This window comes from Mytilus galloprovincialis, chromosome 7 (genome assembly GCF_965363235.1).
Source record: "Mytilus galloprovincialis chromosome 7, xbMytGall1.hap1.1, whole genome shotgun sequence".
In the NCBI taxonomy this organism is placed as follows: domain Eukaryota; kingdom Metazoa; phylum Mollusca; class Bivalvia; order Mytilida; family Mytilidae; genus Mytilus; species Mytilus galloprovincialis.
Window position 1 is genome coordinate 81,108,557 of NC_134844.1, and position 15,505 is coordinate 81,124,061.

General features: G+C 30.9%; 1 protein-coding gene across 13 annotated transcripts in view; it reads right to left on the reverse strand.

Moving 5' to 3' along the window:
- Positions 1-14,880, reverse strand: part of LOC143083782 (lamin-B2.L-like) — a 68,089-nt gene extending 53,209 nt beyond the window's left edge. For 2 of the 13 annotated variants that reach the window (XM_076260111.1, XM_076260117.1), the window contains exon 1: positions 2,262-2,421. In XM_076260111.1, coding sequence (XP_076116226.1) covers positions 2,262-2,302 — 41 coding nt within the window. In that variant the 5' untranslated portion in view covers positions 2,303-2,421. Of the gene's footprint in view, positions 1-430; positions 461-2,261; positions 2,428-4,616; positions 4,732-14,736 lie in introns of those variants that run through there. The other 11 variants (XM_076260119.1, XM_076260120.1, XM_076260112.1 and 8 more) reach the window with 10 other exon arrangements.
- Positions 14,881-15,505: the final 625 nt, after the last annotated feature.

Below are 15,505 nucleotides of genomic sequence, written 5' to 3' on the forward strand. Positions count from 1 at the left end.
TGATAGCAATATACGACGAAAAATTTTTCAAATTTTGCGGTCGTATAAAAAATCTAAGATTGAGCAAACAAGACTCATTAAAAATTTGTTATGACATCAATTAAATACACTGAAATCCAATTTACAATGGTTAAAATTAAAATCAACCAGTAATGGGTGTTTACAGCTTTGCATAAAAACAAGTATGACATGTATGACCACTTTCACCATAAATTAATGTGCTTGGATATGTTAAACATTCTGTATTGTATGTGACTTCACAAAGACCACATTACCATTCAATTTCCCTGTCAGTGGAAAAAAAACCCAGATTTCAAGTATCCACACAAACAAAGTGAAAACCACATACAAAGCATTAAGTATTGGTTGTGTTAATATGTAACAAGCAACAATCATATATATAAAACAACTAGGACTTTTCTATATTTACCTTCCCGTCATATGAACATCTACATTTCATCTATAGAGATTAAAAATTAATTGATTAAAACATTGCATAACTCCTTTAAATTGCAAAAAAGACTAAAAGTAATAATAAAAACCAAATTATCCCTTAATCATTATACTATACATATAGTCAATTTGATTTGTTAGCACACTGTGTTGCGTTTTCCTACATTGGAGATTATTTGATTTCCCAAGTTAACATGGTATATATCTGCAGTGTGAAATTCTTCAGTTTTATTGAGAAATTAATTTAAATAATTAATATCTTGTAAAAAAGTCTCAATCATATAATAAGCATAATCAGTAACAAATATAAGGCATAAGAGAAATAAAACATTACAGTCATTGCTTTTCTGTAGAATGAAGTGAAACTAAAATACATTCAAGAACCTTGCCATAACATCAGATTCATATCTTGATTTTTTTTAGTTATTTAAAGATTTTGGGGTTACAGACTTGCCAACTTACACAATATAATGGGCGCTTTCCCCAAAGAGAGGTGTTCACATGCATTTTGAAATTATATAAACTCAATACCTCAAAACAGGTATTCAAATGAGTTAAGATTATTTAAGCACATGCATACTCATTCAAACAAAGTAGCAGTATTTAAAAAACTTGTTACAATATAAAAGGAGCATTAAGTCCTCTTGCACTTAAAATCCCCCATGAAGAATTTGAAAAATTGGCAGATTATGGAGTTGATGAAGATCGTAGATTATTTCTGTTAGTTTTTTACACAGTTTGTACACACTCAGCTCGTTTTAGATTTAAATAAAAATACACAGATGTCTATTGTTGAATACTGCATGAAACATTTTCGGTGTTTTTTGTTGTTTGGTTGATTGCTCTAGATGTTTACCCAATATTTTCTTTTACATTTTGAATGCACTTAAACTGTAGAGGTACTATTTTAAACCATAATTTTAAGAATGATAAACTTCTTGCTATTTTGCAAGAAATAAAATGGTAGTGCTGACTCTTATTACTTAAAAAACAATTAAGTTCAGAAATATTAACTACTGGTACTCAGCCAGGCCCTAAGCATATATTCACTTAAGCTTATAATTTGTTATGAAATTTTAGTTGTAGTTATCATATAAAATTTAATGACTGTTGAGATCCTTTTGAAGCACACATTCATTAAGTTTATGGACATATGCATATGAAAAAGGAAGCTACTTAAAATAAGTGGATACATATCAACACTAGCTGTTTGAAGCTTAAGTATGTTAAAGTGCTATGAAGAGATTGTGACTTTTTATATTCGATTTTTGGTCTTTTTCAAAAGATTCTTTATTTAGAATCAAATTTTGGACTTCCAAGTACAGCATTTTCCATAATTCAAAACAGTCTTTCCCTGTAGTAAGTTTATAACATGTCAAATTGGCTAACTAAAATTCAAATATGACACCCTTCTTTTGTTTAAAAATTAACATAGCAATGTTCTAAGCTCAATAAAACAGGGGTGCAATGTGCCAGGTATCACAAATAAAATTTCAACATCAGTTAAATTTAAATGACCACTAAGATAAAAATGATCGTTTTATTTGCTCACTAGGAAATTAAAAAAAAACCCACTCCATACTTAGTAAGTCTAAATGTATTTGTCCACTGTTAGTGGTGACACAGTTGGTTGTCTAGAGCATTTTCAGAATTTTAATAAAAGTTAATTAGATTTTGGGGCTATTTAATTACACTCATAAACTTTAACATTAAAGATCAAGTACAGGTATACATATATATTTTCATTGTAAAGTATATCAATCTTTATATGAAAATAAATGTCAATAGAACTTAATTAAAATTCTTACCTGACAGATTTTTTTGAGGGAGAGTTTTTTTTCTCCAACATGATTTCTACAATGCTAACTATTTGTTAAAGACATGTGTTGTCATAGAAACGTGTACACAATTGACTTCATTAGATGTACTCCCAACTGAATTCTACATTAGAGACAATATTGTTTTAAATCCAATATCTACTTGAAGAGTTCTTTTGGTGACTGAGTGTATTGTTGGCAATTAAAACATATAAATATCTTCCAAAGAAAAACCTTTATCTATTTCTTATATTCAATAATTCAAAACACTTTAATTAACTCACAAAAACGGAAGCATTACCATGCTAACAGCCAACTATCCATAAAAGCATGATGAGTTCAAATAATGTTTCATTATCAACCATTTCATAGATTTTCTCATTTTAAACTTTAATTAAACTTTTTTTCAAATAAGTAGTGTGTCAACAAATCATTTTACCCTTTAAAATATACTTCAAAGTTCTTTGTTCAATTTACATACTTTTTATATTTTAAATTGATCCTTCGATTAAACAATAGCTGTCACTTTATAAATAATCTGAGTCTCAAAACTCCAAAGAGAAGATTGTCAAAAAGTATCCAATTTACAAACTTAATCAATTCCTAACATGCAGCTGTGTGACAATTCTTCAATTTAATCAATTCTAATGCAGGTATCTTCAAAATTCCACTTTACAATTTACAATCCTATTATAATATATAGCCTGAGATGATTATCAATTATACACCTTTCTCTATAAGCAGTACGTGTGTTCCCATTATTGGAAACTAACAAATCCATGTAATTTATTTTACTGCACTTTCTCTAATTTCCAATAAGTTTTTGATCCCTGAAAATATGTGGTACAATATGACAAGAACATGTAATTCACAGCATGCACATCATAGAGCTTGTCCCACGACTTCTCTATAAAATTAGTGATATATGCAAGTAAGGTCTTGCTAAATTCTTTATGGACACAGGTAACATTATTCACCTGGTAAATTTTCAATCACTTACAACAAAATGAATATTGTAAATAATGAAAAAATAAAAACATTATAATCTGATTATTATATCAGCTATAAAATGAAATTACACAATGTTACATATATAATGAGATCAATTTCAATGGAATTTGGATTTAAATCCAATTTACAAAAACACAAAAGAGTTAAATTGTTCAACCTCAGATGAAATAACATTCAAATTTGAAAAATAAAGAGGTATTTTATACAAATTTTAAAACAATATATTAATTAAAACTTTTAAGTCCATGAAATGTTTCTTATATCATTAACAGTGGTATGTTTGTGTTAATTAAGCTCTATTGAAATAGACCACTTTTGACCATTAACAGAACATGCTATATTAAATGATTGTAAGATATGCTACTTTATTGTGATATGGATATTAAGTATTAGCTAGTAACTAGAGGCTCTGAGGTTGAGATTACACAATGATCTCTCAGACTCTTAAAGACCCTCAATTATTTTACAAAATGACACTTCTTTGAGTAATAATTCTTGGATAATGGACAGAAAATTTTACTTTTGATTGCAAACATTAACCAACCTGGCATGCAGTAGTGTAAGAACCAATCTTATAAACAGTTACTCCTACACATTCTATGCCTGAGGTTTTTGAAAAAAAAAAGTTTAAAAAAATTTGTAACAATTAATGTATAAGATAGAATATTTTCAATGTAATGTGAAGAAATATGTAACACTATATTTTTTTTCTGAAATTCTCTCATTTAAAACTTTCATTTCATAATATATATCTTTTATAATTTTTTTTAATATACTATTCATCTATCATTTATAAGTTACTTATAAAAACACTATATACATGATATAAAAAAAACAAGAATTTTGATCAATGAAAAAAAGTCACTGCATAAAAACAGAAGGGGCACAGTGTTATATATACATTGTAATTAATATATATACATTGAAGACATGGTGTCAAAAAAGCAATTACATCCATAGTTATAAATGTACGGAGGGAAAAGCAAAAAATATAACTTAACACTATTTTATTCATATGACTTGATTCAGACATACAATATGGTGGGGTTAAACAACTTCAATTTTTGATTCAGGCATACAATATGGTGGGGTTAAACAACTTCAATTTGCACACATTAAACCATTCTAAAAATCTAGAATCTAAAAATCCGAAAAGTCATGTCATTTTTAATTTGATATCTTTATCTGGAAACAATGTAATGAAAACTTCATAAAAAAGTTTGAACTTAAACAGATATTTAATTACTTTTTCAAGCTTAAAATCTTTAAGAAGATTTTTAAATTAGTTTATAAATACTGAAATGATTCTTCTAATTATATCCATCAACGACTTACATACTGTGACAGTGACTCCATTAAATCACAAAATCAAATTGTAAGACATTAATTCTCCATTTATTCTCCACATTCTATTAAATCCACTTTCTGATAAAGGATTAAAGTCAAGAAGTCTTTTAAAAACAGCCAATTAATGCATGGTAGTAACGGTACTTCATATGGTAAACAAATGTCAACTACTTGGGTATCTATCCCACCATTTAAAATAACAGCTCTGATCTGGGATCATTAAAAATCTTATTATCATTTATTCACCAACTGTAAAGATTGTATTGTGACACACAGATGATATTTTAAATTCAAGATTATTCATATCGGCACGAAGTCTAACAGATCATCTCTAGTTAAAAATCTTTTTAAAAAACTTTGAAACACTGAAGGAAAAATACATAGCAAGAAGGCTATTAAATTCTTAGTAAAAATGGATATGTGATTTAAATGTTTGTCAAATCAAATATACAGGATATATAATATACTGTTACGCTAGTCTATTGATTTCAGAAAATCTCTGTTTAAATGGTTGCTTTATTATGTGTATGTAGATCAAATGATCAATTCAATATTACCGTAAATTGTTTGGACAAGTTGTAAGAAAATTTAATATGTATAATTTTAATTTCTATAAACTGAGATCTTGAGGTCAGCCTTGAAATGCTACATATTTATATATCTATTTAGCATAATGGTAATCCAGGGTTTAAAACCTACAAAATGGTACATCAATATACAAGGTCTTACATTTACAGCAGTCTAGATTGAAACAAGAGTGCACACACTGAAATGTCTCACCTTCCTTACTAACCATTGATTTTATTTTGATAGTCCTAAATATAAAGCTTAACTACAAGTATCACATAAACTGAATATGATCCAAGAAAATTAGGTCTAGGTCAGATTAACCAAACTATAAATATATGTGCACCTTACAATCATCAATACACCAAATATAGTTGACCTATTGCTTATAGTTTCTAAGAATTTAGAAACAGACTTAAAAATAACGTTCATGTTGAACCATATAAATGAGGTCAAGGTCAAATAAAACATGCCAGACTAACATGTACATCATAAGATATTTACATACACCAAATATAGTTGACCTATTGCATACAGTACGTATTAGTAAAAAAAAAAGACCAAAACTCAACAAGACGATGACGCAGGACGACGACGACGCCAACGTGATAGCAATATACGACGAAAAATTAAAATTTTTGCAGTCGTATAAAAACTTAACATTGACCACTGAACCATGAAAATGAGGTCAAGGTCAGATGACACCTGTCAGTTGGACATGTACACCTTACAGTCATACCATACACCAATTATAGTAGACATTGTTTATAGTATCTGATATATTGACTTCAGACCACAACAACTTAACATTGTTCACTGATCCATAAAGAAATTAACATTCAAGTAGTCACTGAACATGCTGAACAATGAAAATGAGGTCAAGGACAATAGACACATGACTGAAGGGAACTTTCTAACATAACACATCAATATACAAACCTAGTCCACTCCTGATTATAAACTATATAATATACAGGTATTCTGATTTCAGCTCTTGTTCAATTCAGTTAGATTAACTAAAATTCTATCCTTTGCAGAGGAAAATAAAGGATAAAATCAAGATTTCTTATTACTTTTCAGAGTTGAACACTTTAACACCATGTTCATATATATATTTTGCATTTGTAGTTGAGGTTGTTGAACTTCTTCCCTCCATTTGGCCACCTAGGTTTCAATTAAGCTCCAATAGCTTCTAAATCTATCTCAAATAAAGGCTAAACTAACATGATTGCTCCTATATATCTGATGGCCTTTAAATGACTTGCTGAGACCAAACTAGTCATAAAAAAGACTGTCAGCATAAAAGTAATTAAAGACTACATTAAGCCACAGTATAATTGGTCAAAATAACTGGTCACTAACTTCTGGTTATCCAAAATGCAGATCCAAACATTATCAAACAAGAATGTGTCCCCAGTACACGAATGCCCCACTCGCACTATCATTTTCTATGTTCAATGGACCGTGAAATTGGGGTAAAAACTCTAATTTGGCATTAAAATTTAAAAGATCATTTCATAGGGAACATGTGTACAAAGTTTGAAGTCGATTGGACTTCAACTTCATCAAAAACTACCTTGACCAAAAACTTTAACCTGAAGCTGGACAGACGGACGGACGAACGAACGGACGGACGGACGGACAAACGGACGGACGAACGGACAGACCAGAAAACATAATGCCCCTCTACTATCGTAGGTGGGGCATAAAAATCCAAGTTATAACTTTTAAATTTAGGTATGCATATAAACATTTACATTACATGAACAATTAATAGTAGTGATGTCATGTTGTAAACACAATCCCTGTAATTTCTTAATTAATGATTGATTGTTACAAAATGTATTTGCTAAACATGCTAAAAGGAAATTATGTTTAAATATAATAACGATTGTTATTTATTCCAGTTTGGATTAAATAAACTTGTCATTAATACCAGTATTAAAATAGTGTATGCCAGATAAGTTTCTTCAACAAAATACTCATCTTGGGTTCGATGCTTGAATCAAAAACAATTAAAGGCCAAATGAAGTTCAAAGTTGAAAAGCATTGAGGACCCAAAACACAAAACTGATGGTTACAGGTATGTCTTGTTAATACACCCTGACTGAAATTAGTTCTGTTCTTTTGACATTCAGAAATTAGTCCCTTATTTTTCGTTATGCCTACAAATATATTAAGATCTACTTTTTGGTTCATAATGATGACTTACAAATTACAACCTGAGTAGTGTTTAGATCAGTTTTTAGGTTTAACCAACTTTTACAATAATGATGTTCTTTGAAATTGCAAAATTTATGAAAATATACTTGTCCAGTGTTTTTGGTAATGTTTACAGATTTTACAAAAACTTTATTTTCAAATTTTCATAGAATACCATGGCCATCAAGGAATAAACGGCTGGGACATGAGCGCATGATATGACTTCGTCCTCAGTCAATATACTTCATTAAGGTCAATATATCCTTGTATCAACCTCATACAAAGGCTATAATTTTATGATACCTCCCGTAAATGGGTGTATAAAATGCTTATTATTCAAAACTGTCATATAACTTTGTTCATTTAGTTTTTACCCATACTTTAGGAGCTTTTTCGCATTCACAAAAATGTGGATCCCTAAAAACTTTAAGATATAGTTCATTATTTATTATAAGTGTTCAAGAATAGCTCAAAACAAAGGAGTTATGCGCCATGTAAATACAAGACCAAAAATAGCAATATGGACAAAAAAAAGGTGTAGTTAACATAGTAAATGTAAAACAGCACCTGTGGTATCAACAGTGAATCACCCATCTTTATCACAATCAGAGTGAAAATTCACCACAACAAGAATGTGTCCATAGTACACAGATGCCCCACTCGCACTATCATTTTCCTTGTTCAGTGGACCGTGAAATTGGAGTCAAAACTTTAATTTGGAATTAAAATTAGAAAGATCATATCATAGGGAACATGTGTACTAATTTCAAGTTGATGTGACTTCAACTTCATCAAAAACTACCTTGACCAAAAAGTTTAACCTGAACTTCGCACTATCATTTTCTATGTTCAGTGGACCATGAAATTGGGGTCAAAACTTTAATTTGGCATAAAAATTAGAAAGATCATATCATGGGGAACATGTGTATTAAGTTTCAAGTTGATTGCACTTCAACTTCATCAAAAAACTACCTTGACCAAAAACTTTAAACTGTAGCGGAACGAACTGACTAACGGAAGGATGAACAGACAGACAAACAAACGGACGGAGCCACAGACCAGAAAACATAATGCCCCTCTACTATCGTAGGTGGGGCATAAAAAAGTGTGTTCAGTAGTTTATAAGTACATTAAGGAAAATCAAACTTAGCAGTCTGTATAAAATGACAATTACTGATATTATGAAAAGAGGAAAAATTGATTGTTTCTCAGTAATTAACTTACCGATAAATTATTTTTACTGCCATTACAAATGATCAGTAATACATGAAATGTACAGAAAAGCTTTATATATGTGAAAAGATCAAGAGAGATAACTGAAAAATCAAAATTCAAAGAAACATATATCTTACAAAAACTGAATGAACCGGAGAATCCTAAGCATATGTGTATAATATTCATGATATTAGGATATAACAATGTATTGTAGTTAGTTTCATATTGAGATGATATTAAAAATTTGTAATTTAAAAGGGGCATTAAACTAACAAAAACTGAATGAACTAGAAAATCCTACCATAATGCACATCTACATATTAGTATCTAACTAGAGGCTCTAAAGAGCCTGTGTCGCTCACCTTGGTCTATGTACATGTATTAAACAAAGGACGCAGATGGATTCATGACAAAATTGTGTTTTGGTGATGGTGATGTGTTTGTACATCTTACTTTACTGAACATTCTTGCTGCTTACAATTATCTCTATCTATAATGAACTTGGCCCAGTAGTTTCAGAGGAGAAGATTTTTGAGATTTACGAAAAATAGTTAAAAATTGACTATAAAGGGCAATAACTCCTAAAGGGGTCAACTGACCATTTCAGTCATGTTGACTTATTTTTTTTGTAGATCTTACTTATTTATTGCTTTTTACAGTTTATCTCTATCTATAATAATATTCAAGATAATAACCAAAAACAGCAAAATTTCCTTAAAATTACCAATTCAGGGGCAGCAACCCAACAACGGGTTGTCCAATTCATCTGAAAATTTCAGGGCAGATAGATCTTGACCTGATAAACAATTTTACTCCATGTTAGATTTACTTTAAATGCTTTGGTTTTTGAGTTATAAGCCAAAAACTGAATTTTACCCCTATGTTCTATTTTTAGCCGTGGTGGCCATCTTGGTTGGTTGGCCGGGTTACGCCACATATTTTTTAAACTAGATACCCCAATGATGATTGTGGCCAAGTTTGGTTTAATTTGGCCCAGTAGTTTCAGAGGAGAAGATTTTTGTAAAAGATTACTAAGATTTACGAAAAATGGTTAAAAATTGACTATAAAGGGCAATAACTCCTAAACTGTAAAGGGGTCAACTGACCATTTCAGTCATGTTGACTTATTTGTAAATCTTACTTTGCTGAACATTATTTAAACAGCAATATTCAAGATAATAACCAACAACAGCAAAATTTCCTTAAAATTACCAATTCAGGGGGCAGCAACCCAAAAACGGGTTGTCCGATTCATCTGAAAATATCAGGGCAGATAGATCTTGACCTGATAAACAAATTTACCCCCATGTCAGATTTGCTCTAAATGCTTTGGTTTTTGAGTTATAAGCCAAAAACTGCATTTTACCCCTATGTTCTATTTTAAGCCATGGCGGCAATCTTGGTTGGTTGGCCGGGTCACCGGACACATTTTTAAACTAGATACCCCAATGATGATTGTGGCCAAGTTTGGTAAAATTTGGCCCAGTAGTTTCAGAGGAGAAGATTTTTGTAAAAGTTAACGACGACAGACGCAGGACGACGACAGACGACGGACGCCAAGTGATGGGCCAGGTGAGCTAAAAATGTACAAAGTTTCATGAAGATGCTGTAAACCATGTTAGAGAAGAAACAATGATTGGTTCTTCAAAAATTCCTAGCCAAGTGGTATAACTGAAAACAAGTCTTAATATAACAGAACAATAATCTACCAATAATCCACATGAACATGTGTATTTTATGGATCTAACAATGAACTTAGTTAAGATTCATGGTAACAGGATAAAAAATGTAGGACTTCAGATAGAGGAGTTGCAATGAAAAAGTCAATTCTGGTTAAACAGAAGTTGAAGTGAATCATACAAGGTACAAAGACAGTCAGGCCAAGCTAATTGTTATACCCCCAAACTTATTTTGTAGTCAAAATCTGGCTTAATTAGATATAAGTAAGTAAGTAAGTAAGTAAGTAAGTAATGACTTTATTTAAAGAGGGTGACTCAATTAGCTTTCGCTAATCTACCTTGAGGCCCTCACAAAGAACAAACAGTACAAATATTACAAAGCTTACAGTTTCTAACATATTATGTAAATGCACTATTCATACTAACTATAAACTGTCTGTAGAACAAGAGAAAAATAAATTCATTGATATACATGTATATATATATACATAACATACAAATCATTAGAATATTTGAGTAAGTTGTTATAAATCATTTATAGACAAGAAATCAACACATTTTTGTTTAAAAGTGTCCAGGTTTTCACAACATTTTATTTCATTTGGTAGTTTATTCCAAAGTATAGATGAGCTATATGCAAAAGATTTCTTCATTGAATTTGTGTTCGGTCGTACAACAGCTAAATTATTATTTGCAGATGACCTTAGATTTCTACTATGTAGGTTAACAATTGGACAACAGAGTTCCTTTAAGTAATCAGGTGCTTTATCGTTTAGAATTTTATGAACAAGAATAAGTTTATGATATGAAATTCGAGATTTGAAATTCAACCACTTTAGCTCTTTAAATGAATTTATACTGAGTGTTAGTATTGGTGCATCAAGTAATCCTTGCAGCTCTTTTCTGCATTTTAAGATTTTTTTTTATATCCATCCTCATAGTAATTTCCCCATATTGAGCAACAAAAATCAAATATGGGCAGAATATAAGCATTATAAAACAGCTTTCTACTACTTATATCCAAAAATTTCTTAATTCTAGATAGCAGTGCGATACGAGAACTTAAGTTTTTACATATATAGTCAATTTGAAATTTCCAGTCCAAATTTTTGTCAATATATACACCCAAAAGTTTCTGTATTTCAACAGGTGTGATTGGGCTATCTTGTATACATATATTCATATCATTTCCTAGCAAAGTCCGTTTCTTATTTGTTCCAATCAACATAGAAGTAGTTTTTAAGGGATTTATATATCCTATTGTTCAGACACCAATTATTTATGGTGTTGGCATCGTAATTTAGGTTCCTTTCTATCTCTTCCTTATTTGTTCGATATGTATGAAGTGTTGTATCATCAGCATACATATCAACGGCTGTATGAGTGGCTTCTAAAGTCATGTCATTTATGAATAAGACAAACAAAAGAGGACCTAAAATGGACCCTTGGGGAACCCCATATTTGATACATTTAGATTCTGAGGCTGTATTACCAGAGCACACTTTTTGTTTTCTATTAGACAGGTACGACTCGAACCATTTTATTGAATGATAAGAGACTTTGTATAAATGTAATTTATGGCAGAGAATGGTGTGATTAACGAGATCAAATGCCTTTTTTAAATCTAGAAAGACTGTTCCTACAACATTACCGTTATCAATACATTTGAGCCAGGTGTCAATTAATTTGGTAAGGGCTGTCTGACATGAGTGGTTAGATCGAAATCCAGATTGTGCCTCATGTAATACTTTATATTTTGACAGATATAGATAAAAATGTTTTGCGACATGTTTTTCAAATATTTTTGATAATGTAGGAAGTATTAATATATATAGGTCTGTAGTTTTCTGGCATATGTTTATGACCATTTTTAAATATTGGAGTTACTTTAGCTAATTTAAGATTTTCTGGGAAAACACCCTCTAGTATACTTAAGTTTATTAAATACGTTATACTTGGGGCTAAAGCTTTCAATGACAGTTTAATTAAAAAAGGACCAACTTCATCAAGTCCAGTTGCTTTTGATGTTTCTAGTTTAGAAAGTAATTTCTTAGTTTCGTCTAGTTTAATAAACGGAATCGTAAATCTAACACCAGCGGGTATTTTATCTTGAACATAATCATTTAATTTATTTGTTTGATATTGCGTGCTATTTGTAACATATTTATCACCTATTGTTGTAAAGTGAGTGTTGAAATGATTTACTATATCTTGCACATTATCATACTCTTTATTGTCAAAATTCATGGTAGATGGAATTTCATTTTGGGTTTTAAATCTTTGAGTAAAGCCCAAATTTCTTTAGGTTTTTTGTTATTTTCTATTGCTTGCTTGAAAAAGGACTGTTTAGATTTTTCTATTAATTTAGTACATTTGTTGCGCCAATAACGGAATTTTCCCCAATCCCTCTTGCTTTGATAATAGCTTCTTTTCTTTTGAGCGTCTTTTATCTCATCTGTAAGCCAATCTGGTTGGCGTATATGTTTAATTCTTTTTACTTTGACAGGAGCGTGCCTGTTAATAACTGACAGAAATAGTTTATACCACATGTCAGTGGCAGATTGAATATCACTTATTTGTTTAATTTGAGCAAAATTTGTCTTATTTAAATCCTCCAAAAACTCGTTTTCATTAAAGTTTTTGAAAAATCGATACCTAATTTGTTTATGCTGTAAGCTTGGAACATCTTTTTGGTTTATTTTTCTCCTAATACATACTGGATAGTGATCTCTAAGGGCTATTTTTATGGACATTTGTTTCAACTATATTTTCAGGGTGGTTAGTATACACATGATCAATGATAGTACTTGATGTTGATGTGATACGGGTAGGAGTATCAATTAATTGTACAATAGATTGTGTTGGTAAAAGATTTTCCCATTTATTGTTCAAGCACCCCACATATAGGAAGGTGTGGTGTCAATAAGACAACTCTCAATCCATTTAGTCACAATTTATAAAAGTAAACCTTTAAAGAGTAAGGTACAGTCTTCACAACAGAGTCTTGGCTCACATCGAACAGCAAGCTATAAATAATAAAGGTTTCCAAAAAATTACTACATTTTTGTAGTGTAAAACCATTCAAACAGGAAAACCATACGTCTAATCTATAATTTTTTTTTGAGAAACGAGAAACATTTATGAATAAAATTGAGAATGGAAATGGACTACATCAAAAAAAGACAACTATAGCTACTAAACATGAGATTCCTGATTTAGGACAGAGGCAAACAATTGCAGCGAGATTAAACTTTTAAATGGTACCAAACCTTAAGCTTTTCCCTTATCTGAAACAATAGTGTAACATCACAACATAGAAAAATTAAGTCTTTTATTAGTATTCAATCATTATTGGAACAAGCATATATATCTGAATAGTAGTCAACGATTTTCCCCACGAGGGTGCTGGATCGTTACGAGTAACGATACATGTACACAATAAATAAATTATGTAAACGCCTATCATGTTTATATATAATTTCAAAGTGAATTCCCAATAATCAGAAAATTTTGCTGAATACTCATCATCAACATATATATAGGTACTACTATATATAAACTAAATAGTACTTTTTCTACTGTTTCATGTGTATTGAGCAATGTTAATAACTTCAATTAATTCAACTACATGTATGTTGTTATACTGTTAATTAGTATATATTAAAAGATACAGAAATATATATCTAAACAGTTAAAACTGCAGTGTCGGATCAAGGAGGGGGGGTTCCAGGGGGGGGGGTTGTAATCCCCCTTTTTTTGGACGATCAATGCATTTGAAAGGGGACATGTGGTTGGAACCCCCATTTGTCCTGGGTTGGGACACCCTCCCCCTATCTCAAAATGGCTGGATACGCCCCTGAACTGATCATTATTGGAACAAGCATATATATATATATATATATATCTGAATAGTAGTCAACGATTTCATGCATGTAAACAAAACAAAAAAACATAAAAATAAAAAAATTACAGTTCACTTCAAAATAAATCAATCTTCAACATCTGATAATACATGATATACAATGTGAATTTAGCAACTCTGAATTTCAATCAATTATGATTGTCTGCGATATGGTGCCAGTGGTGGTACAGAAGGTGATGTTTTGCTTCCTGTTTGATTTTATTCTGTTTCATATTTAAGTCCTTCAAAATGCATTGAAATATGCCATGTGAATTCAGACATGTCCATTGGTCATCTTTGTACAATTAGACACTCTATCGAAAAACTTCTGACATCATCATTCAGGTCTGAAACACCTTGAAAACATGCAGATCTTTATCGTTTAGGTGAGCTGCCATTTAAATCATCAATGACCCCATTAATTATAGAAGTTCATTTGAATGGATACAATCAAATAGAGCAAAACAGGCTATTACTTTCTTAATTAATCTTCAGTGATTATCTGTTAGATAATATGTTGTCAGTTCATGATAGGATTACTTACCTAATTATCAAAGCTCAGGCTTAATTTCCCAGGGGTGACAGGAAGGACCCTTTTCAAGTTGCTATGTTGGATTTACCCATTCAAATTCATATCACCATAGCAGGATACACGCTTTATCTACAATGAAAGAGGCAATTATAAAGTTTGTTGACTTGTATCCAGGAAGAAGGTCGAAGAGGCGTATCTTGAATGTCAATCATTGAAGGCGCTCGGATTCAAATAACTCTCGATTAATGCAACACAGAAAGGAGAGAACCATTATTAGAACGTGCATTAGAATTTAACATATTTAAATCTTTTAAAATGTTAATTGTTCATCAATTTCAATGTCTCTCTTCGTCACTGTTGACCTGTTGTCTGTTGACAGTTGATACAGTCAAAAGTGTCCTGGTTTACGGACACACGCAATAACATTTGAGTTTTGATAAATACAGAAAAGGCATTTTTTTTTTACATGTATTGAAGGGATATATTTTGATGTGAGTTTTAAAGGTTGGAAGGGAAAATTTGTATGTTACAGCTTTAAGGTTACAATGTACCAAATAAAATTACATGGGCGCAGCCATTTTATGAAGGGAACAATAGAGATAAAAATAGATGGCTCTCTGTGATTGGTTGTTATATCTTTTATATATTTTTCTTCTGGAAAGCATTATGAATGAAGTTTCATGCAAGCACAAATTTGTCCTTAAATGTATAGTATGAAGGGCCGGAAATATTTTTTTTGTGTTGCTCAAAATTAGGGAAATTTTTCTGCGAAATCGTCAGG